Raw genomic sequence first — 27,056 nt, forward strand, 5'->3', positions numbered from 1 at the left:
TTTAAAGTAAATATTCCTCCTGTGACTATGATCATCTCAAAAGATACCAGGATGTGAAAAAGAGAAGAGCTCCGGCACTGTAGCCAGTGAACCTTAGTGGTCAGCCTTCTGCTGACTCCCATGCCCCAAACGGCGCAGCTCAGCTCAGTACTGTCATGTGACACGTGAGATGGTCACGTTAGAGATCTGTGGTGTCCCTTACAGGTGCAGCTTTTAAGGTTCTAAATGTTGGCCCAGTCGCTGACTGCAACCGAAATGATGAAGGGCCTGTGTGCTTTCAGCTGGCCGCTCCCTCCACTTTGATTCATGGAGATAATAAGGACTTTAAAAAATGAGAGAAAACAAACAAAAACCGATACGCTGTTGACTTTGTGGTGGAGGGGTGGGGGTGGCATGAAGTTGAGAGCAATGGTGTTCAAGCCTTGGGGAAAAGCCTGTAAATGAGGTTCACTGAGCACAGCGTTGCTGAATGCCCTGACCCCATCCACTGTGTCACAGCACTGTCCCCACGATTTAAAGAATTATTTTGTTTTTAACTCTGAATGTGTGTGTGTGTGTGTGTGAGAGAGAGAGAGAGAGAGAGAGAGAGAGAGAGAGAGAGAGAGAATGGGTATGTGCACATGTGAATGCAGGTAGGTGTCTATGGAATCCAGGAGACACTCTTAGATCCTCTGGAGATGGAGCTACAGGTTTGTGAGCCCGCGATGTGGGTGCTAGGAACTGAACTCAGGTCCTCCGCAAGAGCAGTGTATGCTCTTAACCACAGTGCCAGCTCATTGTGCCAGCTCGGTTATTTCTGTCGTCATTGTTTCCTTGGTTTTGTGTTTTCTTTTGTTTTGTTTGTGACCGGATCTTTCTGTGTAGAGCAGACTAGTCTTGAACACACAGCGATCTATCTGCCTTGGCCTCCTGAGGGCTGGGATTAAAGGCTGGCTTTGTGTGTGTGTGTGTGTGTGTGTGTGTGTGTGTGTGTGTGTGCGTGCATGCAGCTTTCCTTGAAATGGAAAAGGTTGGCACCAGGTCTATATAGACACCACTGTGCCAGGTTTGTGTTGGCTGAGCAGGAAAGAGTGTCCTGCTCACTCCTTCACTTGCTTCACCCTTTCCTCTCAGTCCACCTCCCCAGCTACCAGCCACCCAGAACCCCTCATTCCACAAAGCAGAAGGAAAGTGAGACAGGAAGTGTTTAGAATGAAGCTTTTCCTTAGAATGAAAGGGTTCTTAAAAGAGAGCCATTCCCCCATACAAATAGCATATTAACTTTCACAGGTCTAAAATTTAATTAGTGCAGGGTCGATTAAGTGCATACATGAAAGATGCTGCAGAATACACAAGACGCAAGGTACAGCTTTAGCTGGGCATAGCAGCACACACCTTTAGTCCCAGTACTTGGGGGGGCTGTGAGTTTGAGGCCTGCCTGGTCTATATAGTAAGTTCCATGACAGCCTGAGCTACATACGTAGTGAGACTCTGCCTCAAAACGAACAAGCAAGCAAGCAAGCAAACAAACAAACAAACAAAACAACAACAACAAAAAAAGCCCAAAGAAAATTAAGACAAACTAAATACAGTTTAATGGACACTGGGCTTCTTAGCGTGGGTTATGTTTTCTCTTTCTGCCTGCTTCTCTTGTTCTTCTCACCTTTAGGTCTTTGCTTCTGCATTAGGTGAAAAGTAAAGAGAAGCAGTTGCTTTTTGCGGGTGCTGTTTGTGGGGAGCTCTCCTTTTGTCCATTTAGGTTGCCCCTTGCTGCTCCACAAATACCCAGAATCTGATGATCATCGTGGGGTCCATCTTCTCTGATTTTTCCTCCCGTTGCCACCCAAACACAGTGGACAGAAATATAGTGGAACAAAAAGAAGTTGATCCCAAAGAGCTGAAGAAATGGGATAAAGGTGGCTGGGAAGCAGAAGCACGGGGAAGTGAAAGAGAAACTGAATGAGGAGGGGAGCTTTATTATGCTCTTTTGTTTAATGAAGGTATTAAGTCCACATGTAAAGTCATTTTTTTCCCCCAGAACAGGTTAGGAGGGAACAAAGTTAGGAAACATGATTGGAATCAGGGCCTTGGAGCATCAAACATAAATTTCCCCTTCGTTTTGATGGTGGCCAGTCTTGGTAATAGCTGCTTTGGCTTGTGTGATAACGTCCACAGACAAAGTTAAATAAACGCTTAGGATAGCCAAGTGCCAAATAGCTCAGCTTTGCAAACTGCACATTTTTAGCCAAAAGACACAATTCTCAAACGCTGAGAGGAAAACTGCTGTGAAACTGTCTGCTATCAGGGCAATACCTTAGAATTTCTTGAGCTTTCTGTGCTTTAAAGTGCTACTAGTGTAGAAAACTGCAAAACTAGCGTTGTCTGGTAGGAGTAGAATTAACATAAAACAGGACAAGCAGCCTGTCAAGTTTATTCAGCAACTTGAACTATTACGTGGTTGTTTGGAGCTGCCTTTTTCTAGGGCTTTACAACCTCCAGGCCTGCTGCATCTTCCTTCAGATGCTGCATCCCAGCATCTTCCTTCACAGCAGAGGAAAGTACCAGCCTGACTGGGGCTGCAAGTGTGGCCTAATTTTTAATACAGTCTCATCCAGATTGTGCCTTTAATGTTAGAAAAAGTCAAAGAAACGACTACAAAATTAGTATTCCTCCATACCTAAATAAAGTGTGTATCGCAGTTTCTTCAGGCCTTTCAAAGAATAATTGAGAGTTCCTAAATGTACTAGTCGCAAACCCCACTGGGTACGAAGCTCAGTTTCACCAATGCATATGTCTAAGATATTTTTCATTGTCTTTTTTTATTAAAACAGTTTTTACAATATATTTTGATCATATTCTCCCCCGCCCCAACTTCTCCGAGATCCTCCCCATCTCTCCTCAACCGACTTCCTCTCCCAAAAAGAAAAAGAAAAAAACAAAAGCAACAAACAACAACAAAAACCATAGTAAGTATAAGTCATAACAAAACCCAATACAGAAAACACACAAAAAACACGGAGTCTATTTTGTGTTGGCCAATGACTCCTGGGCAAGGGAACTGCCCTCATGTTTAATGCTCAGTAACAATCTATTGAAAAGAACTATTTCTCCTTTCCCAGCAGGTATCAGCTGCAAATAGCTTCTTGGTTAAGGCTGGTACTTTGTGTCCACTTCCCCCTCTCAGAGCTTGGATTTTGTCTTGTTAGAACATGTGTTTGTCCCATGTGTACTGCCACAGTCTCTGTGAGTTTGTATGTGTACCTATTATGTCTGGAAGACACTGTTTCCTGTGAGTCATCTACCACCTTTGGCTTTATGATCTTTCCACTTCCTGTATGTACAGATCCCTGAGCCTGGGGAGCAAGATTTGATAGAATATCCCATTTAGAGCTGAGTGTGCCAAAGTCTCTCATTCTCTTCATATTGCCCTGTGTGAGTCTCTGTGCTCATTACATTAACTGACGAGGGCCAAGCAAAGCACCGATCCAGGGGTATAGGGACACATCATTAGAAGTCATTTTATTACTATCTTTATCTAGTGGAAGAATAGTAGAATTTTCCCTAGTGTCCATGGCATGCACAGTCTGACATTTTTGACCACTTTAGCAGGGCCAGATATGGGTTCTATCTCATAGAGTAAACCTTGAATCAAAAAAAAAAAAAAAAAAAAAAGGGCTCCTTCCACCACACGGGTTCCTAGGTCAATCATGGTGATAGCAGGTATGAGGCCGTAGGTCAGTTCTCAGTACTGCAAAAAGAAAGGAGGAAAAAAGGATGTAGAGGAAGAGGGGATGGGGAGAAATGTATGTGACAACCAAAATCATACTACTTTCTTTGTTCTGGTAAAATATACAGAATACAAACAACCATTTTAATGACTGTGAGTGTGTAACCCTTGAGCCATTAAGTATTTCCATACTGTTCAGGACACAGTTCATCTCCAGGACTCTCCATCATCCCAACTGAAACTCCTTATCTAAATGACTTCCTGCTTGTCACTCTCCCCAAGCATCAAATAACCATGACTCTTTCATAATGGGAATGTATAATAATTATTCTTTTCCGTCTGGCTTACTTAGTTAATACATTGTCTTCATGTTTTATCCATGTTGTTGCTTTGTCTGAGTTTTATTTTATTTCATGGAGGCTGAATTATGAATGCTACATTGTGTATTTCAATTTTACATGCTTAGATTTAAATATATATATATATTTGTTGACACATAATATCAAGAATATAGAAGAAACTAAAGGAGCAGCAAAAACACATGATCCAGTCAAAATGAGCAAGTGATTTGAATATATACTTCTCAAAAAAGGAATATATAAAAAAAAGTGCTCAGTAGCATTAGACATCAGGGAAATGCAAACTGTAAGCACCGGCTCAAATGACTGTCAGGAAAAACCCAAACACAGCAAATGTCAGAGAGGATTCAGAGAAGATTAACTATTATATGTTCTTGTAATATCAAGGAGTGTATCTGCTGTGCCTAAAAGCCCAGACGAGCCTCAAAACTAAAATAGGCTCAGGCTACCATTCCACCTCCCTGGCATATGTCTGTGATGGTTAGTATTTACTGTCACCTGGACACCTAGAATGGTAATTGTGTTTGTCGTGTACAGACTGTTGTTCTGAGCTGTGGAGTGTCCTACTACAGCCAGTCAACATGGATTACCACACATAGTTCCGGGATGATTCTCAAGGTGTTTTAGCTGTGGCCATTAGCATACAGTAGATACCCTGAACTTACCCTCCCATCTATCTGAAATGTTGTACCTTTAGGCAACATCTCCTCAGTTTTTACCCACCTGGTAATTACTCCAGCTCTGGCTGTGTCTATGACATCAACCATCTTGGCATCCACATATGAATGAAATCATGAAGTATCATTTGTCAACATCCTACGTTCCTGGCTTACTCCAGTTAAAGTTCTATTTGTTGTTGCATGATGGGATGGCCATTTTCTTAAAGTCTGAGTAGTATTTGTGAACTTATAACTCATCTTCTTGATCCACCCACCTATCGATGGGACACGTAAGTTGATTTCTGATCTTGGCTATTGTGGGTAGCTTCCCCTTCAGCATGCAATTTCATTCCCTTTGCAAATGTGCCCAGTAAGTGGATTGGATGGATTCTTCCTCTTACTTTTTTCATTTTATTTCTTGTATAGGCTTATAATGCTCTAGAATTGACATTATGTGTGTGGATAAAACCCAACTTTACTCTCTTGTCAGATGGTTAATGTGGTGTTTCAGTATAGTGTATTGACGAGCTAAATATTTTCTGCTTTAGCTTCAAATATCACACTTTATTGTTTGTTGAATTACACATGCTCAAGATGTATTCATGACCCTGCTAGTTTATACACTGATACTGTTCTCATCATCATATAGTATATATATATTTCATATATATATTATACATTTATATATATATTTCACATATATATTTCATATATATGTATTTCTAACATAACTTAAATCTAAAAGGGGAAGTTTACATGGGTCATTGTTTTTTCAATTCTCAGTAATTCATTATTTGAACTGCTTCTAAATTTTATATTTTGAAAAATCTCCAGCTGGAGAGATGGCTCAGTAGTTACAAGCACTGTCTGCTCTTCCAGAGGTCCTGAGTTCAATTTTCAGGAACCATATAGTGGCTCATATGGTGATCTGATGCCCTCTTCTGGCATGCAGGTGTACATGCAGTCAGAGTATTCATATACATAAATAAATATTTTTAAAAAATCTCAGTGATTAATCTGAGAATTTCCTTCTTTGTGATATATTTTATTGTCCTCAGCCATTAATACAAATCCTTATATTTTCTCATATATCTTTGTGGATTTTTTGGTAAGAAATTCTCATGTTTCTTGTTCTGTTGACTTTTAGATTTTATTATCTTACATGCTGCTGTTTTTAGTAACTAGAAAGTTCTCTGGTGGGGGCTGGAGAGATGGCTCAGTGGTTAAGAACATTGGTGGCTCTTCCAGATTCAATTCCCAGCACCCACATGGCAGCTCACAACTGTCTGTAACTCCAGTTCCAGAGGATCTGACACCCTCCACCCTCACACAGACATACATGCAAAAGAAATACCAATGCACATAAAATAGGAACAAATAAATCATTTTTAAAATGTTTTAAAAAGGAAGCTCTCTTGTGTACATGGATCTGGTAGTGGTTATCAAACTATAAAAAAATATATATTTTTTTTATTTTTCATGGAAGCTCTTTGTCTAGGTATGGCTAATGGTCCTTTTTTTCCCCCCTAGATTTTATTTTTTTCTTTTTCTTGTTTAAGTACTTTGTAAATATATTCTGAATTCATTATGTCCAGAGAGCATACTTTGCCAGGTGAGGCCTTTCATATTCTGGTATTTATGGGAATCTTCTCAGATTTTCTTAATTTAGGAGGTGCTGGCTATGTGCTGAAATTCACATGGGAAATAGATACTGGTTAGCACCTAAACCTCCACAGCAACACAACAAATTCACTCTTCAATCTCATAAATGAGTCTTTTTACACATCAGACCCCTATTTTACAGTGACCTGCTTGCTTCTTTTAATGGGAAGTGCTATTTGTCAACAGGAATCTGTAGCCCAGGGACATTTGTTGCTGCTGGAAAGACTTTGTTTCTATGCTTTTAAGTAGAAAGATCTGGAAAAGATGAGTATTTTAGGATAAAAATACAGCATGTTACTATCAATTCTAAGTGAGTAACAGCACATGTACATAACCTCTTCATCTTATAGAATTGTCTTTTTTATACATCAAAACCCTATTTTACGGTTATCTTGCTATAATTACTCATTCACCACCCCATAAAGGAACATAATTGTTTCAGAATAACTACCAACAATGTGACTAGAGAAAACAGATGTGGGTCTTTTTTCTTAGGGAACAACCTAGTCGTGGTTTCTTTTCAAACTGCAATGGTCTCTGCACCAACTCAAAACAGTTACGTTTAATATTTTTATTTCAGTGATTGCTTCTAAATTTTATAGTTATGTTATTCTGCATTATATCTACAAAACAGAAAGTGCTGTAAGAATTTAAGCTTCTGCCTATAGCTCATCCATCCTGTTTCTTTCATCTCCCATCATACTTCTATTTTAAGATTTTTCTTCCCTTTATATTTATAAATGCCTCTTCTCGTGCATAAGGTAGCTTCTGAATTTAAATAGTTTTTCTATAATGATAATTTTTATTTATAGTATCATTTAATATCCTTGTCTCTGAACTTTAAACTAAAATGAAATTGATTAATGTATCCTCTTCCACATTTCCTTAATAACTGGAATAAATCAGGTGGCATCTCCTTCTGCAGACATTGTGCATCCTTGAGGGGTCTTCATACCTCTCCACCTGGACACCACTAGTCTCTTTGTCTTGTACCGTCCCCATGCCATTGCAAGGTTATTCACTTCCGAGTTTCTGTCTCCCACGGAATGGAATTGTTAAGTCCCTAGAAAGTGTCTCACTGACTCTGCGACCCCACTCAGGCTTTTTAACCATCACTTGAGTTTTCTTTTCTTTATATCAATTTTGGGTTATAATGTCAATTTCATAATGATATCTTACAAGCGTTGAATGAAATATGTGGATAGCATATAACATAATGTGTGCTATGCAGGAATAATTTAGTAAATAAAATGTCGACCACTTTAAACAAACTGTAAGAGGTGATTATTAATTCATAATTTGATGTGGGTATTCATTTGGTAGATATTTATTAAATCAATTTTATCACATCTGATTGGTGAATATTTATTGAATATTATTTCCTAAACGTATACTCTTGTTTATAGTTATTGAGGAAGAATTTGAGTCCACATGGGCTAGGCCTTAGTGATACAGTGGTAGAAAGATGGATATGGTCCCAACCTTAACAGGGTTTTCAGCCTTCTATCTTACCAAAAGCCATGTCTAAGTAAGCATTTGTGCTCTGGAAAGTCCCTTCTGGAGTCCCCAGTTTGCAAGCACCAGCTTGACATGCCTGAAAAGAATTATCTCATTTCGCTACATTACTGGATGCTCAGTTCCTCCTTTACTCTCTGCTAGAATGAAAACTGCTAGAACTCCTCTGTACTTCCCTTACAAAGTACAACTTGGTTTTAAATTCCATAAACTGTAGTACCCAATGGATCATTAGCTGCAAGAATAACATTTACAAGGAAAATTTCTTTATGTCGTCAACTGAATGTTTCCTGTTTTTCAGCCTCAACAAAAATTTAGCTAACACATCTGCTCCCAACGTCTTTATAGCCTTTTTAGCTGTTTTCATTCTTCCATGCTGTATGTTTTATTTCACTGAAACTAAACAGTAAAATCTACCTTATTAAGGTATTATTACTATCTTAAATATGAAGATGGTATTATTAATATCTTAAATAATATCTCATATTATTAATATCTTAAAGAGAAATAATTTTATACCATTTTAATTCATCAACAAAGCATCAGATTTAGGTTTATGCGGTCTTTTCACAAAACTATAGAAAAGCAACAAGAAAAATCTCTGAAAGTATAAAGTATCAGATCTGAAACCTGGGGATCTGGGGTCATATAGACTTATCCTCAGGTAGTAGGTATACCAGTGAGTAAGAGAGACAGGAACAGTCCAGTGGAATAACCTTGCCAAAGTTCGCCCACCAGTTTTAGGCTTTGAGCCATTTTTTTTCCCAGTCAGTTGAATGGTATTTTAAAGGTAGATGAGAAGGTGGATGGATGGTTCCGATATGAACTGTGGACACAGCCCATAAAAACAGTGCAAATGATAGAAACGACCTGAAACTTAGTATGTGGCACGTACGTTGAACAAAAGGGGCAGGCAGTTCTTCTAAAAGGGCAGCGCCATCTGCTACTTGAAAAAGTCAAGTCTCTTTTAAATAGCAATTGCTTCTTTGACATTGGAATGAGGACCCAGTGTCATCAAATTTAATAAAAATTTCACTTAGAGCTGAAAACTCGGGTTTTGATGGCAAGGTCTAGAAATTATTTTTAATGTTGACAATTTTCTCATTTTTCAAAAACACTATGCACGCTGAAAATACAATGCAGTGTCCGAGGAGACGGCTTAGCCAGGAAAGCCCTTGGGACACAGCATGAGGACCGGAATTTGGATCCCTAACACCTAGCACTCTTTGTAAGTTGGGTACGGCTTGGAGTGCACCTATAATCCCAGCACTGGAGAGAGGGAGACAAGAAGATCCCTGGGGCACACAGGCTAGCCAGTCTAGGAGAATTGGTGAGCTCAGAGTCAGCGAGAGACTCTGTCTCAAAACTAAGTTGGAGAGCAATTGCGGAGGACATAAATGTCAACCTCTCATCTACACAGACACAAACCGACACACACACACACACACACACACACCCTCTAATGTGTCTATACTGTTGGCTGCTAGTTTGCAGTCTCTGGCACAAATCATACCATTATGACATGGATTTAAGTCTACCTTACATATTTTGAAAGCTATAGGTGCTTGCTTTACTTTCTTTTTCAGATACGGGAATTTATATAAATAATTAATTTATCCTTAAACTGTTACAACCAAGTCATAGTAACTGGAAATGTGTCACTTCCTTAAAGCGTGGCTATTTATGTTTGCCAGAAAACACATCAATTTTTTTTTTGTCAGAGTCAATTTTGTGAACTAGAAACAGATGTTTTTGAAGAAGGGTTTGCTGGAATCCATTTAAATTTTTTAATTTTTATTATTTTGTTTACCAAGGTTGATATTAAATAAGAAAAGCTATGGTTATCTCATGGTGCCATGATATGGCTTTCTCTCTGCTTTGTCAAAATCTAAGACAAGATAAAGAAATAGCTCTATCATAAAAACTAAATTTACTGGAAAACTATTAATCCACCCTTTACTGGGGACATCTCAGGGTAATCTGCTATGTAATTGCCAAAGTTATAGCTATTTTTGGTCACAAGTTAACTGACCTGTTTAAAGCAGCTAAGTTGTTCATATTAGCAGAGTATAAAAGTTTTTAACTTCTTAAACGTAATACTTTATAATATCCATTGAATTAATAAAGATTTATTTATTTTTCTTTCCCCTTACCCCAAGAGAGTTTGGTAGAATACAAACGTTCAACTATTGCATTCTGTGACTTACTGGTTTGTTCCACTCTTCTACCAAAGTTGTTTAAGTAGCTTCTAGCTGGAGGTAGATCATGCTGACCTGAGGACTTTCCCTGGGTGGCAAGCCCTCAGGACAAAATACTTGCCAAGTTTTTATTCAAAGGCTCTTCCATTCTGAGCTATGTATATACAGTCTACATACAATCAACCAATTCATAATCAATATTGCGTTGATAGGTTTTTGTTGTTATTGTTGTTGTTGTTTTACTTTGCGCATTCTCTCTCTCTCTCTCTTTCTGGACTGCTCATGGTGCATCTTTGAGTGAATGCTTAGACTCTTTCAGTGACGTCCCAATGGTCATTTTGGCCCGGTTCACCTGTGTATGTGGAAAGAGAAAGCCACACATTGTGACTTCCTTCAACGGTACGCTTGACCCCTCAAGCCACCCCACCACTCTGAAGCATTCCAACAGACTGCAGGCATGTGCTGAAGCGTGCACTGAGGGATTCAGCATGACGGGATTAGAGCTCTCCCTGAGAACGTATGTGATTTGGAGGCCTCATCCCTTAAACATTCAGAACTTTGGTGTTAGGCTATATCCTAAAACTCAGCATAATATCAAGTAAGCAAAAGTTCTAAATACATTCTGACTCAAAGATCTGTAGAACCCATGGAAAGCCTCATGCTGGGGTTGTGAGTTCAGGCCTGTGCTTATGTGACAATAATACAGTGAACAAAATCGAACAGCCTCTATACAGTTAACAAACACTGATATTAAGAAGAAAATTCTATTTACAGTAGATTCAAAATGAACACGATACCTGAGGACAAATTAATTAAAACAAATGATTTGTCCAAATGATGCCGGGATGTAAAGCCCCTTACCAGTGAACTCACAAGAACGGAGCTCACACGTTCACACCTCCACTCCCATGTCTCATCTCATGGGATTAAAGCAGAAGTTGAAGCTGCAACTTTGAGGTTTTTGTTCTTTTTAACGAGTGAGCCTGTGATCAGCAGAGAAAGGCATCATTGTCCACCCTAATCTGCCTGCTGGGAGGGAAGTGGGGGGGTACTCCAAGTTGCCTTCCAGTTCAAACTTACTGTTGCGATGAACTCTGGCAAAAAACATCTTTCAAATAAGAAGGGAGGGGACCAGCAGAAGACCCAGCCTTCTTTTGTTGTGTGGAGCCCCTCTGCCCTTCACCTGAGCCGGCCCAGCCTAGAGCTGATTGACAGACAGCTGAGAGAGCTGGAAATCTTGGCACACCACCGGGCTTCTGAGAGCCAGGTACCCCGCCTACTCCACAGCTCAGAAAGCAACCACAGCTAAAGATACAGACTTTTTATCTGGGTTCATCCATGTTGACAGGACAGCCCCTGTGCACAGTCTGGGCCTTCGTCTGAGAACAGTACAGTAAGCCAAACAACCATCTGGGCATAGCTTTTTCATACATGCATGTTCTCTGTTTGAGCAACGCTCTTGTCGACCAAGAGAGCACTGGCCTTCTTGCAAGGTTTTGCTGCCCACATCACTCAAGGCCTTTCGCAGGTGCAGAGGAGTGGAAGCCTCAATTCATGAAGGACTCAAAGCTGATTGGCCAGAAGTCACCAAACCAGAATTCCTCCCCCTCCCCGGGGCTCCTGTTGTAGTCTGCTTCTACCCTGCTCTCCTGTGACTTTTTTTTTTTTTTTTTTTTTACTCTAACTCTGTTTTCCCAACTTATGTTCTGACCTGATGTGGCTGGTTTTCATGATGTGAGACCTTCTGAGCTCTTTGCTGATAATCATTGGCTCATGCTATGTCGTTTATGAAGAAGCATCTGGGTTGTCTGTCTCACTTCCTGCCTCTCTCTGCCACTGTCCCCACCGCCATGCCTCCCAAGGATCCTGGGAGACGGTGTGGGTCTTTAAACAGCTTCTATACACTGTCAATGAGCCATCCACAAATTAAATTAAGAAGAAAATTCCATTCACAATAGATTCAAAAAAGAATATAACAACCTGGAAATAAATGTAACAAAAAATAAAAGGCTTTTCCAGTCCAATCCAAATGGGATTGTTAGAATTCCAAAAAATTACCATTTCACCAGGACAGTTGCAAATGTTTTAAAGGATGTGGCACTTACTGGCATGTGTATGCTCAGGCATGCATTCGATTTTACTTTGCCGTGTATTGATCTTTGAACAATTTTCATTTAACTGTGAGACCTCGCATATAGGGAGACACCTGAATTATTCGATGTCCGTTGCATTCAGCACCTTAGTGCCTGGGAGGTCCTGTTTGTTCCTTCTGCTCTCCCCCTCACATTCCTGTGGCTGGCCACCAAAGGAGAAACCAGACAGCTGGAGGACACAGTCCAGGCTCCTCGTCTCCTTGAGCCTTGCCAGCCACAACAGAAGACAGAAGCTTGGGCAAGCCGGCCAGTTCTGTCCAGCACATCGCTGCTTTCCTGATCCCACGTTAGGTCAAAACACTTGTCTCTACTCCCCTCCCATTTGCCTTCTGTGACAGAGGAGTTGGAGTGGAAAGGAGTAGGCGAACCCAAGGTCTCCCAAGTATATTGCTGTAAGAAAACTCAAGGCAACAACAGTTTAGTCAAAATTAATGAGATCTTGCAAGATGCCAAGCTGTGCTAGAAGTCAGTGCCAGAGAACAGTGAGGACCCTTTCACCACCAAGGAGTGCACAGTCTGAGACATGCCTGCAAGTGTGTCAGTAACAGTGACACACGTGTACACTGAGCAGGGTGCCTGAGCATGTAGAAGCAGTGGAGAGAAAGAAGTAATTTTGCCTGAAAGTTTTACCTGAAAGGAGCCACAGATGGTGACCACATTGATTTATTTACTTTTTTAGCTACTGTTTTCCTGGGACAAGGTCTCATGTAGATGAGGCTGGCCTTGAACTCCTGATCTTTCTGTCTCTACTTTCCAAGTGCTGGGATTATAGGCATGTGCCTGGGTTGACTCCCAGGATATTTTAAGAGTAGTGCTGAGAGTAGAAAAGAGTGAAGAAATCACAAATGAGAGAGTCCAACAGCTTGGGAACTCTACTGGTTTTCTATTACTATCATAAAAAATTACCACAAATTTAGTGGCTTAAACATAATTTTACCATCTTATAGCTCTGAAGGTCATAAGTCCAACTTGGGTCATAGTTGGCCAAAATCAGGTTGTTTCTCAGGCTATGTTCTTTAAGGGAGAACATCTGGCCACTTTTACTGTTTGGCTCATGACCAACCTTCCTCCATGTTCAAAGCCTGCGGCAATGGGATAAAGACCTACCTACTTTCCAGACTGCTCTCCCTCTCTCTGGTTCATCATTCTAACCTACCCAGAAAGGAGTCTCTGTTTCTGAAGACTCTGGAGATTAGATCAGGCTCACCTGGAAATCCACAGGACTCCCTTTACCTCAAGGTCAGCATTCTTACTCTATCGGCAGAATTCTCTTTGCCCTGGAAAGTAACACACATGTTCCAGGAGTTAAGACATTAACATGTAGGTGGGATTTTTTTTTAATATTTTGTTTTTGTTTTGTATTGTTGTTTTTCTTCGAGACAGTTTCTCTGTGTAGACTTGGTTGTCCTGGACTTATTTTTGTAGATGAGGCTGGCCTTGAACTGACAGATATCCATCTGCCTCTACCTCCTTGAGTTACTGGGATTAAAGACGTGGGCCAGCACCAGCCAGCTATCTTGATGGCATCATTAATCTCAAAAACAAGAACTATTTTATGGTGCTGAAATGGCCAGTGACATCAAAGTCAGAGAAAAGAGATTTAGAGGGGTGACAATTGTTGGATTAATGAAGGCTTTGTATGCTATGTAATGGAACATAGCTGAATCCTGAAGCCAGTTTTCAATCAAGGTGAGCATTGTGTCATCTGGGAGCTTATAGGACAAACTCAAGGTAGCCAGGAAAGCTAGTTATTGCCAACATCTCAATGGGAAGTAATGAGGATTTGTACATGGCACTTTGTAGCTTATCTAGAATTATCCAGAAGAATACAATTCAACAGGATTTATGGAAGAAATACCCATCATTCCAGACGCCATAGTTCTCTAGAGGGCGAGGGCCAAATCCTGAGGAATACCAACTTTTAAGTGGAGGGTCACCGAAGGAAACAAGAGTAACACAACCCCTGTTCCAAAGGATTAGGGAGCATCCAGGATGAGGCAGTGATAAGACTGTATGAGCCAGAGGATCGGGAGGACTGCAGTGAGATAGTGTCTTCTGGGCATGACAGGAACTCTGCCCCCGTGAGCTCTCAACAAAATGGCTGCCGGCACAAGACCACACCGTCACATGCCAGCACAGACTGGGGAAAGGCTCACGAGGCCCCATTCCTAGTCAAAGAGCTACAGGCAGTCAATGGCTGTGAGGAAGGGAGCATCAAGCCCCTGATCAGTTGACCATACCTCAGTGACCTGCCCAAAACCATGTACATATGGGCAACTCTAACCGAACTCAGTAGATTGCATATAAAGAGGATATGAATTTTAGAAAAAGATGTGGGGAGACTTAAGAGGAGTTGGTGGGGCAGGGAGGGGCAGATGTGGTAAAAATGCATTATGCTCATATACAGAATTCTCAAAATAAAATGAAACATGAAAAGTCTATGCTCCTCACCCCCAAAATTGCCAGTCATGCAAAAGAAAAAAAAAAAAGCAAGAAAATTTCACCTGTTACAAGAAAAAAAATACCCAATGGGAGAAACACAGAAGTAGAACTGGTAGATAGGGACATTAGAGCAGTTATTATGAATATTTTGTATATTGGCAAAAAGAATACAGAAGTTGAAAAGCAACAAATCAAGTAATCCAATTAAAAAATGGGAAACAGAACTAAACAGAATTCTCGATAGAGGAATATCGAATGGCAGAGAAACACTTAAAGAAATGCTCAACCCCATTAGCCATCAGGGAAATGCAAATCAAAACAACCCTGAGATTTCACCTTACATCCATCAGAATGGCCAAGATCAAAAACTCAAGTGACAACACATGCTAGAGAGGTTGTGGAGAAAGAGGAACCCTCCTCCACTGCTGGTGGGAATGTAAACTTGTACAACCACTCTGAAAAAAAATCTGGCGCTTTCTCAGACAATTAGGAACAGCGCTTCCTCAAGATCCAGCTATACCACTCCTAGGCATATATCCAAAAGAGGCTCAAGTACACAATAAGGACATTTGCTCAACCATGTTTGTAGCAGCTTTATTTGTAATAGTCAGAAGCTGGAAACAATCCAGATGCCCCTCAACTGAAGAATGGATACAGAAATTGTGGTACATCTACACAATGGAATATTACTCAGCAATAAAAAAAAAATAGGAAATCATGAAATTTGCAGATAAATGGTGGGAACTGGAAAAGATCATTCTGAGTGAGCTATCCCAGAAGCAGAAAGACACACACACAGTATATACTTGCTCATATAGACATATAATAAATGATAAACCTACCAAAATCTGTACACCTAAAGAAACTAATCAAGAGGGAGGACTTTTGCTAAAATGCTCAATCCCCATCCAGAAAGGCAAAGAGGATGGACATCAGAAGAAGGAGAAAACAGGGAACAAGTTAGGAGCCTGCCACAGAGGGCCTCTGAAAGGCTCTGCCCTGAAAAGTATCAAAGCAGATGCTGAGACTTATGGCCAACTGTTGGGCAGAGTGCAGGGAATCTTATGAAAGAAGTGGGAAATAGTAAGATCTGGAAAGGACAGGAACTCCACAAGGAGAGCAACAGAACCAAAAATTCTGTGCACAGGGGTCTTTCCTGAGATGGATTCTCCAACCAAGTACCATGCATGGAGATAACCTAGAACCCCTCCACAGATGTAGCCCATGGCAGTTCAGTGTCCAAGTGGGTTCCACAGTAATGGGAACAGGGACTGCCTCTGACATGAACTGATTGGCCTGCTCTTTGATCACCTCCCCCTGAGGGGGGAGCAGTCTTACCAGGCCACAGAGGAAGACAATGCAGCCACTCCTGATGAGATCTGATAGACTAAGATCAGAAGGAAGGAAAAGAAGATGCCCCATCCCATCAGTGGACTTGGGGAGGGGCATGTGTGGAGAAGGAGGAGAGAGGGCTTGAGAGGAGAGGAGGGAGGGCGCTACAGGAGGGATACAAAGTGAATAAAGTGTAATTAATAAAAAATTAAGAAGAAAAAGAAAAAATCTCTCTCTCTCAAAAAAAGATAAAAGGCAAGTATACCAGGGGAAGCAACAGTTTGCAAAAGTCCCAAATCAGACTTGTAAAGACAATACTTAAGTCTCCAAATGAAGAAGTCGCCAAACAGAATTAGCAAATGTGACATGGAGAAAGAGATGAGTGAGCCACAAATAACAATAAGTACTGTCCCAGCCCAACCCCTGACAGAGATGAAGAGAACCATCTTTTAACAACAAGAAGAATGAGGAGTTCCAGTCAGCATCACCGTGCTGGCAGTCAGTCAGTGTGTCAGTGAAGGCAAGAGAATAAAGAGAGGGAGCAGAAGAGATGAAAATGCAAGAAAAGAAGGGGTCATCACACAGGAGTGTAACATCTGCACTGGACTTCCTTGTTTGCTTTTATGTGAGAACACTGGACAGATTTGTGGGTTGAGGATAATGACGACAAAATGGCTGCCATCCACTAAACCTTGGTTTGTGAACTGAAATGCTAATAGTATGAGGTATCTTGATTCAGTCTGTCTTACCCTGTCGTATAAGATAGGGACTGTCCTAGCTCGCTTTCTGGTGCTATGATAAACATCAGGACCAGAATCACCTTGGGGGACGGGAGGGTTTATTTCACCTTCCAGGTTGCAGTCCACCGTAAAGGGAAGGCAGGGAAAGAATTGAAGATGGGAACCTGGAGGCAGGAGAAGACGCAGAATCCAGAGAGACCTGGCTGCCGGCTTGTTCAGCTATCTTTCTTACGCAATGCAGAGCCACCTGCAGAGATTTGCACCACCCACTGCTGGGCAGGCCCTCTTATATCAACTAGTGTAAGCCAGGCCAATCCTGAAAAATCCTCAAGCTGCGGTTCTTCTTCCCAGGTGACTCTAGATTTCTGTCAAGTTGACAGAGACACGAGGACCGTTTTTTTCCTGTCTTTTGCAGCTGAGTAAACTGAGTCATAGACTGATTAAATATTATTCCACATTATATAGCTTGAAAGTCGCTAGAGCTGGAATTCAAGCTAAAGTGTGTGCGTTATGTATGTGATGCTGAGCCAACGTGAAGGGAACGCAGAGATTATTAAGGAGAGATGATACCCTAACTGATGACGTCATGCCTAGGAAGACCTGGCAAAGTATGTCATAGCACAGGGAGATGGATTGGACTTGATCAAGAAGAAACAAACAAACGCTTCCCTTTTAATATCTAGGAGGAATCAGTGAGGAGAGGCACCGATGATAAATGAACCTGTTGACGTGGAAGATGAGTCCAGGCAGGTGGGAAAACATAGGGCTGACATAATTACTGTCCAGTTAGAAATGTCAAACAAAGGAAGGATGAAGCAGTGTAGCTGAGAGCATGAATGCTTTTGGAAATCACTTCAAATGGTTGTGCTGGTGATTTTCTGTGAAACAGAGAGGTGCACAAGAGATGTACAGGAGTGGAAAGATGTATACTTTCAAGCTCATGTGACATCCAGAAGCATGCTAGGCATTTCCTAAAGGAAGCCAGACCAGCAGATGCTGCCCAAAAGGCCAGAACACCTTGGACATACCCAGGGTCCCTGTGCACACCCACACAAACACTAATGATTTTCTCATGCTGACCCCTTTCAGATAAGGTCATTTGGTACAAGATCTTAGTGAGCTGTTACTTTCCTTGGAATGTCCTAAAATTTCAATTTTTGAAATAGCTTTCATACTACTGTGTGCCCTCCACAAATCGTGAACTCTTGTTAAACCTTTAGCTGCAGAGTAAATGTTTCCTTCAAGTCACAATTACCAAAGGGGCAGTTCAGTAACACAAGCCCCTATTGTGAAATCGTATTTGTGAACTTCTGACATTATATTTAACCTTTCATGTGTATACTCTCTAACACTGTCCTTCATGCTTTATTTCTTTGATTCTGCATTTTTCAAATATGACACACTTGGTTTCTGTACCCACTTGCATTGTGCAGTGTGAAAATACAACCATTTTTTCCACATGTGATACTGTGGATGAATAAAACATTTTATCCACTAGAAATGAGTCCAAAGTTCCCACCCTGGAAGGACAGCCTCAAACAATCCATAGCTTCATGGAAAAGGAACCTTTTGCTGAGTGTGAGCATCCAAATTATGACTTATTTATTCTTATTTGTGTGTGTGTGTGTACACCTGTGGCGTGTGGAAACCACAGATTGACATCAACTGTCTTCCTCCATCACTCTCCTCTATTTTGTGAGCCAGGGGCTCTCCCTGAACCCAGAGTTTGCTGGTCCAGCTATACCAGATAGCCAGGGAGCTCCGAGGTTCTGCACATTTCAGCCTCCGAAGTGCTGGAATTACAGGTACGTGCTGCCAACTGGCTTTTTTACACAGAAACTCACCCAGACTCAAAAAAGTCTTCATACTTTACTGAGGGAGCCACCTCCTCAGCCCTGACATTTTAATTTCAGGGACGCAAATAAATTTTAAATAGTTTGATTGTTTTCTTCATAAAAGATTTGCTTTCAGTAAGAGAGATGAAAAGAAGAAGGTTATTTCTTCCTGAACATCTGTGAGTTGACTTGATTTATATAGAACCTACAAAGGCAAATGAAGTGTTTTGTCCACTGAGATTCTATGAGTTCTTTAGGGTGCCAAGGGCCAGTGGAATGATAAAGACAGCCAAGAGGCAAACCTCTCTAGACTTCCTGCTTTATCTGTGGCCATAAAACCTGCTAACACATGTCCTCGGCCCACCTGCTGCTAGAGCTCAAGCAGTTTGCTGTTAGGGACGGCACTGAATTCAGAGGAGACACAAGCTCTGTCAGAGCTTCAGTCTGGCTGTCTGCCTCTCAGATCTGACCCACCAGGCTTCAGCTTCAAACCCCGCTCTGATTCTCCACTGTTACAGCAATCACATCTAGTGTACTTTAAGAGCCTTTAATTATTAAAAACAGTACCTGTGCAATCCAGGAAAGGAAGGACAAAGGAAAAAAGGAAGGAAGGGAGTGAGGAGCAGAAAGAGAGAGATAGGAAACTGGGTTCATACTTAGAGCCTGGGGAATGTTTCAGGTTGGATCTTCTGGCTATCTATTCCCACACTCAAAGGTGAAATCCGGTTGTGCCTGTTCTACGTGAAGACCTTACTTTCCGGCTCAAGACGGCTCAGCTTCACATTGCGTCTCCCCCTGCGCCACATCTGCAACCGGCCATTTTCTTGACATTTGTTGGCTTCTTTCGGTGGAAAAATGACAATAAAGAGTACACTGTGGATGTACTGTGGATGATATGAAGTGTTTGTTGCTAATATGGCATTGTTACTCGACCTTGTTAATGTACAAAGATAGGATTTTAAGAATGATAGTAATGACTTTATACTTGTTATTTATTTATCATTTTATTTTATTATTGTTATTATTATTATTGATTTTTTAAGACAGGGTTTCTCTGTGTAGCCCTAGCTTTCCTGGAACTTATTCTGTAGACCAGGCTGGACTCAAATTCACAGAGATCTGCCTACCTTGACCTCCCAAGTGCTGGGACTAAAGGTGTGCACTGCAGCCATCACCTGGCATATGCTTGACTTTTTAATTCAGCTGTACTAATTTCTTGGAATTTTCCAGTTGCACATCTTTTTTTCATATTAGCATCTTGAATTTATACTTCTGTTTTTATTTTATTGAGTTTAAATGCACATAGCTTATTAAAATATACTCCAGCGAATTTTAGCATGTATGCAGAGTGTACTATCAGAATGTTCTAATTCTAGAATATTTCTATTATACCAAAAATAAATGTTGTGTCACATTCTTTACATGCTGCTACTCCTCTTGGCTGCCATATCTACCTAACCACTAAATCTGTTTCGTTTGAGAAGATTTGCCTGTGCAAGACAAATATGGAATGTGGCCTTTTGTGTCTGGGCTGCTTCTCATGGTCTTAATGAGTGCAAGCTCTGCCTTGCAGTATCAGGACTCCTTTACTCTTTAAAACTGTAGAATAATACTGCACTGCTTGTTTTTCCAATCATTTGTCAATTGATGGGCATATCAAATGTTTCTTTTTTCAAAGATCTTTTTAAATTTTGTGTGGGCCATGTGTTTGCAGTGTCCACAGAGGCCAGAAAAAGATGTCGGGTTTCCAGGAACTGGAGTTACAGGTTACTGTGTGTAGTGGTGTGGGTGCTGGGAACCAAACCTGAGTCCTCTTGCAAGAGAAACAAGTGTTCTTACCCACTGAGACAGCTCCCCAGCCCCTAAATGTTTCTTCTGAAACTGCTGTAAAGGATGCTGTTGTGAACATTTGTGTTCAGGCGTCTACATGAGCCTGTTTTTCCGTTTGCTTGGGTCCTCTTCCGCTCTTCCGTGTGTGTTTGCGTTACTGACTGAGAGCACGTCCTTTCAGCCTGGAGAACATGCTTTAGTATTTCATATAAGCCAGATCTGCCCACAGCTCTTCTCTCCGTTTTGGTTTATCTTGGAATGTCTTTGTGTTCCCTTCACTTTTGAAAGCTGCTTTTGGACGGAGAGCTTTGGTTTTGGTTTGGTTTGGTTTTTAATCACCCTGGATATGTCATCTCTACTGATGGCTGGCTTTCTATTGCTCTAGTGAGAAGTCACTTGTCACCTGATCCCCTTGTTAATAATGAGCCACATTTAAATTTAGGTTGCTTTTCTTGTTGCTTTCAAGACGTCCCCCTTCATCTTCGACTTGTGATACCTCTGGACATGAGTATCAGTGTCGACCTCTTGTAGGGCCATTTTCCTCCCTCTTGCCTTGGGGTTTCTATCATTCTTTTGCTGGTCTGCCTCCACTGATGTCACAGAGCTCTCAGCCTGCTCCTGGAGCTCTTGTGGTCTCTATCGTTGCTGACACTGCTCTGGGAAAGGCTGTGTAAAATCAAAGCTATACTCCATTTAAGGTGACACTTGAATATATCCTAAGGTAGTTAGTGTAGTGAGGAAAAAAAGAGGTCTTTTTTTTTTTTTTTTTTTAAAAAGCCTGTTGACCACATTTCACCTACTGGTTCAGAAAACAAGGGCTGTGGGCTTATGAAAGACCTCTGACCATTTCACAAGTAACTGGTTCATGACTCGTTTAACATTTCCTATTATGACTTGAATTTGAAAGACCATGAAGCCTGTCTGTGTGGACTCAGACTCTTGTGTTTTGCCCGTGATTCCATTCACTTGCTGATAAGCATATACATTTATTCCATCCCATCGACATGCCTGGAAATCTTTGGCGAGGAATGCAGTGAAGAACAAGGCCACCCAGGCCCCTTCCTTGTGGGACTTATACACTAGTTAGGAAAGACAAAAATCAGTCCCATAAACAGATCATAATGTATTGTATTTTTATCAAGTACTGAGTTCTGGAAGCAGGAGGATTGGGAAGAAGGGTTGGGGTGAAGAAAGGGAGTAAAGAATGGCCAAAGAGAGACCATGGAGAAGGAAAGAGATCTGTGAGTCAGTGGTGGTTTGAGTAAAAATGGCTCTCATAGGCTCATATACTTACATGATTAGTCACCAGTTGATGAACAATTTGGAAAGGATTAGGAGGTGTGGCTTTGTTGGAGAAGGTGTGTCACTATAAGTGGGCTTTGAGGTTTCCAAGGCCCAGGCCAGACCTAGTCTGTCTCTGTCTCTCTATCCCTCTGTCTCTGTCTGTCTGACTCTGTCTTTATCTCCGTCTCTCTCTCTCTTTCTCTTCCTCTTTCTCCCCTGCCTGTGGATCAGAACATAAACTTCTCAGTTACTGCTACAGCACCACGCCTGTCTGTTCCCCACCAGGATAATAATAGTGGACTAATCCTCTGAAACTGTCAGTAAGCCCCAATCAAATGCTTTCCTTTATAAAAGTTGCCTTGGACATGGTGTCTGCGCAGCAATAGAACAATGACTAAGACAGAGACTATGGTAACAAAAGGCAGCCAGTGTGGCAGAAATCTGGGAGCTCAAAAAGATGCTAAGAGATGGTCAGGGTCATGTAGGACCTCAAGGTCTAGAACCCCATGGGTCTTCAATTTTATTTTGTGTGCTGGTTAGTTTCTTGTCAACTTAGTACAAACTAGAGTCATCTGAGAATTCCTATGGAGACAACCTGACACAAACTAGAGTATCTAAAAAGTCCAAGTAAGAAAATGCTTCCTACAGGCAAGCCTGTAGGCCATTTTCTTAGTGATTGATGGGGGAGGGTCCGGCCCATGGGGGAAGCTATCATCCCCGGAGCTGGTGGTAGTGGATTTTATTCAAAAGCAGGCTGAGCAAGACATAGGAAGCAAGCCAGTAAGCAACAACCTCCCATGGCTTCTGCATCAGCCTCTGCCGCCAGGTTCTTGCCCTGCTTGAGTTCCTGTCCTGAGCTGCCTCAGTGATGGATGGTGATATGGAAGTGTAAGCTCAAATATGCCTGTCCCTCCCCCAAGGTGCTTTTGATCATGGTGTTTTATCATAGCAATAGAAAACCAGCTCAGACATGTTATTTGAAGGGTTTGAGCACCTCCTATAACTTGGACTTTGTCTAGTGTCTGAAAAGAATCACTGTGAAAGATAACCAGGTAGGATCATTGAGTGGGACCAAGAGCAGGAGAGCAAGAGGAAAAGGAGGCAGGTGAAAGGTCTTGCAGGCATCTAGCTGGGAGATGGTGTGACTGGGCCTAGTGGAATAAGGAAAGTGGGTGGGCTGAACAACATGACTCTAAGTTCTACTTTATGGCACCAAATTATTATATGCTACCAAATTATCCATAATTCAACCATAGAATTTCTCATTGCATTATGACTTTTAATAGGGTGAAACTGTAGTGGCTGATATTTCTTAGCTAAATATTCCTCTTCTCAGCGACTAAACCAGATACATTTTAGCAGAAATGAAAAAGGAACAAATAATACATATACAGACAGTAAACTTTGCCTTCAGAGATATCAGGCAAGGGACGTGGGCTTGGATTGTGTTTTTAAGCTGGACTACTCAAGTTTAAGTCCTGGTGGTTTTAACTAAAACCTTAGGGAGGTCCTTTTGCTTTGGTTTCAGATGGGAAAAATAAGCCCTGGGTACCAGGGCATTTCAGAGAACAAAGTCACTGATGCACAGTGCTTGCTCAGTGATTCCCTCCTCTCAGCGCACAAGCAGCTGTCCACGTAGTCCCCACTCTTCAAAATGTTTGCTTAGCATAGAACTATATTTTTAGAACAAGAAGATATTTAATTCTTTGAGCTTCTAGGTGAAGAAATCATAGCCTTGAGGACGTTAAAGACTTGTTCAAGAATAAGAATCTTACAAGAGATGGGCTGGGACTCCTTTGTGTGAATTCAAAGTGCCATAATTACTGCACATGTAACCTCTCTAAGGCTTAGCTGAAAGATTTTAGAAGACACATGTAAGTCCTTTTTATCTCAATAGGCACGAGGGCAGCAGTGGCTAACAGTAACTTATGTTCTCTTTGCTAGTTGTATTCCCTGGGGAAACTTCCTGGAACCAGAATGGCAGAGCTGAAAGCCAAGTACACCTTGCTACACGACACAGTGGTGAGGTATGCGATTTGCCAACAAGGAGCCATCTTGTATCATCTCTGTATTTCCTGTTTCTGAATAAGACTTGTCTTCATTTATGTTCCCTCCAAATGTGGAGTCTGGGGCAAGGATCAGAGTCCCAAGCAGTTTGAGAAATTATTGGAAAAGGCATTGTGAGTGAGTGGGGAAGGGAGGCTGAGGGAGGAATCCAGGTGGGGTGGGCCCATCTGTGGTTCATGCTGTGGGCAGCCAAGGCCCAATCTCATGGACTTCCTGACTTGAGTGTATGGAATCATATCGGCGCTGCCACCAAGAAAGCCGAGGTATTTGTTCGCTTGCTTCTATCCCTCATCAAGAGCTGCTCCTGGAGAAATTAGCTCTTGACCTCTGAGGTGATAAGCATGTGTCTAAGGTCCAGGAGCAGCTCTTGGGCAGGGGGACGTGGGTGCTAATGAGTATCCTTATGTATGGTGACTGTTGGCAACACTTTCCACAAGAGGATTTTTGTGGGACACTGAAGCCATGTGCGGTCCTGCAGGAAACCTCCCTAGCGGTCATTCATAGTATAGATTCTATGATGGCTCAGACTGACATCTAAATGTGGACCTCTGCTCACCACTCCCTCCTACCTCTCTTTAGCTAGGTCCACATCGGCAGCAGATCAGAATACTAGGCGCCCTCAAAATACTAGCAGCTTTGCCCAGAGCCTACTATTTACCACTGGGAATTGAAGCTATTTCTCTTCAGTGGCGAATTATCAGTGCAGGACACAGAACTATGCAGTGATATCCTCTGCTTCCAGCCTGTGCTGTGAAACAGCTCCTAGCCCTCTGCTACTCACATTTTACCTCCTCTTGACCCCTCACTTCCTTCTCTGCCCCTTACAAAACCCACCACTCTGTCTCAAGCCCATAGGAAAAGAAAGCATGGAGAAGCAAACGCTATGCTTTTGCTGCTTAGGCCTGCATACAGGTTGGAAGTACTGGGCCCACACTGACTGGGATTTCCACAAGACTACATCAGAAGTAAAATTCTCCTCCACTGACACTTGCACGTCACAAGCATATGTGTAAACGGCCCCCTGTGTTCTGACTGGAAGCCCACCCCCATGCTCCCCTCCTCTCTGTGGGAAGAGCGCTATGGCCTGATCCAACAGTGACAGTTCAGCGTTGGAGAGCTGTCAGCATAAGGAGCCCAGGTCAGGCCAGATGAACACCATGTTCATGTACAAGAGTACCGAAGCATAAGAGAATAGCCCCCGCTTCCATTCCTGTAAACTGGAGGCGTTTTCATCAGCATGGCTCCGCTTGCTCTCTGGCGCCTACCACAGTTCCTGGAACACATGATGTTCCAATAAATGTTTGGCTGGATGCCACTGAACACATGACCCAGTAAAGCGTGGGGACATCGTGGAAGCCAGCCATCTCAGCTGAGACAGACCTGATCAGGATATCGGGCATCTCTGCAAAGGAGCCGAAACCCAGAGGTTTTTCTCGTGTAAGGAAATGTAATGGGCTCCGCACATAGAGAGTGCTGGCTTCAAAACAGAAAACAACAAAGGCCTGCCTGTGAGTCCAGGTGGGGCTCACTGATGTCAAGGCACCTGGTCCAGATAGGTCACGTCTACTAGGAGTCTGGAGCAGCACTAGCTCATCACATGCAGGAGTTCTAGAATATTCTCAGGGATGGGTCAAGGACAATTTGTCTGTAGCAGACACTTCTCTGAACAGGGACAAGGCCATAGAATACAACCAGGGTTGTAGGAACCCTCTTTTCTGTGGTGTTCAAGTCTAGTTCTGGCCAGGCCTAGGGTAAGATTAAAAGCTGATTAATTACTGTCCAGAATGTTATAGAACTTCCCCAGTTTCCCAGTGATGGCCCTTAGAAGAGTGCTTGATGTCATATCATAGTTCAGTAAGGAGAAAGGATTCGGGTGCATTCGTGTCTGGAGAAGTTAAAGGCACCAAGAAAGATGGGTTGCTCCAGTACTTTAGTGTCTCTCTTTCCTCTCTCTGTTTACCCCTTCCTTGGAGGTCCTGGTCTTTCTTCAGATTCAGAGGGAATATCCTGTTGCTTCAGAATGACACCCTTTCTCCTTGTCCCCACTCTCTGGATCTCAGGACCTCTGGAGGAACTTACTGCCAGGCACTGAGGCTGACTCAGTAGCCCAGCCACGTTCCTGCCTGTGCTGAGCCTTAGCCCCACGCATGACTGAAGTGAACTGTACCCAGGCATGGGAAGAGCTGTGTCGGGCTCCCAGGTCGTCTCAGGAGTAAGGGGGCGCGTCCTGGAGGGGTGCGCCTTCTCACGGGCAGTGTCGTTCCCTGTAACCCAGCACACAGGAGTCCGAGCTGCAGCTGCTGGAGAATGCCAAGCACTACACGGAGCAGATCCAGGAGCAGCTGGTCCGCCTGCAGGAAGCTGACGACTTCCCCGACGTGGTCTCCACCGAGGTCTCCAAGCTGCGGGAGCAGCTGCTCAAGTACCAAAACGAATACAACGCGGTGCAAGAAAGGGAGTACCACACTCAGTACAGATTGAACAGGTGAGTCCCCAGCGCCCCGGAAACGGTCCCACTGTCTGCACGGGCTGACCGGGTGAGCTCCCTGCTTGCTGGAGATGGCTCTTTTAACTGACCAGTTAAGTCGGGAAGGCATTTTTATCTATAAGGAGTATGAACTAGTAACTACCAGCCAAGTTAGTTTTCCCCTCGATTCCCTGTACTAAAAGATCACACCAGCGCTGGGAAAATAAGTCTGGTGGCAGAAATCCCTGCTGTGTTTTCTGTGTGTCAGGAACTCCAGAGCTTAGAAGCTGTTACCAAGAAGCACACTGCGCAGAACAAGGACTTGGTGGCCTCCTCCCCTCCCCTGCCCTGCCTTTGCCCTTGTCTCTTTATCTCCTCCGTGTCTCCTCTCTACCTGAGGCTCCTGACTGCAACATGTCATTTCCTGGGCACCCACAGCCCATCTTCTTCACTGTGCTATGGCTACAGCGCAGTAGCCACAGGACCCTGTGTTCACAGGACCCTGTGTCTACCCTTTGTCCCCTCTTACTAAAGAAAAAGTAGCGCCCTCATGGGAGATCCATTCGCTTATTCAGACCTAGAGGGGGTCATTTAGTGAACCAAAGCAGGTGCTGGCAAGGACCCGCTCCCCAGACCTCCCTGGTTCCCATGGAAGTTCAGCCTGCCTCGCTTCACGGTGACTGTAATGTTGAGTTGTGCTGTGCCGTGTGCTGTGGTGTGTGCTCTGTGTTGTGGTGTGCTGTGCCTGGGTACTAGGAAAGAAAGGCCAAACCTGCCCTGCTAGAATCCGTTACCATTTAAGGTGGT

General features: G+C 42.6%; 1 protein-coding gene across 1 annotated transcript in view; it reads left to right on the forward strand.

Moving 5' to 3' along the window:
- Positions 1-27,056, forward strand: part of Ccdc146 (coiled-coil domain containing 146) — a 113,087-nt gene that overhangs the window by 46,409 nt on the left and 39,622 nt on the right. Inside the window, exons 3-4 of the mRNA XM_021650484.2 lie at positions 23,660-23,742; positions 26,058-26,267. Coding sequence (XP_021506159.1) covers positions 23,660-23,742; positions 26,058-26,267 — 293 coding nt within the window. The remainder of the gene's footprint in view (positions 1-23,659; positions 23,743-26,057; positions 26,268-27,056) is intronic.

This window comes from Meriones unguiculatus, chromosome 21 (genome assembly GCF_030254825.1).
Source record: "Meriones unguiculatus strain TT.TT164.6M chromosome 21, Bangor_MerUng_6.1, whole genome shotgun sequence".
NCBI lineage: Eukaryota > Metazoa > Chordata > Mammalia > Rodentia > Muridae > Meriones > Meriones unguiculatus.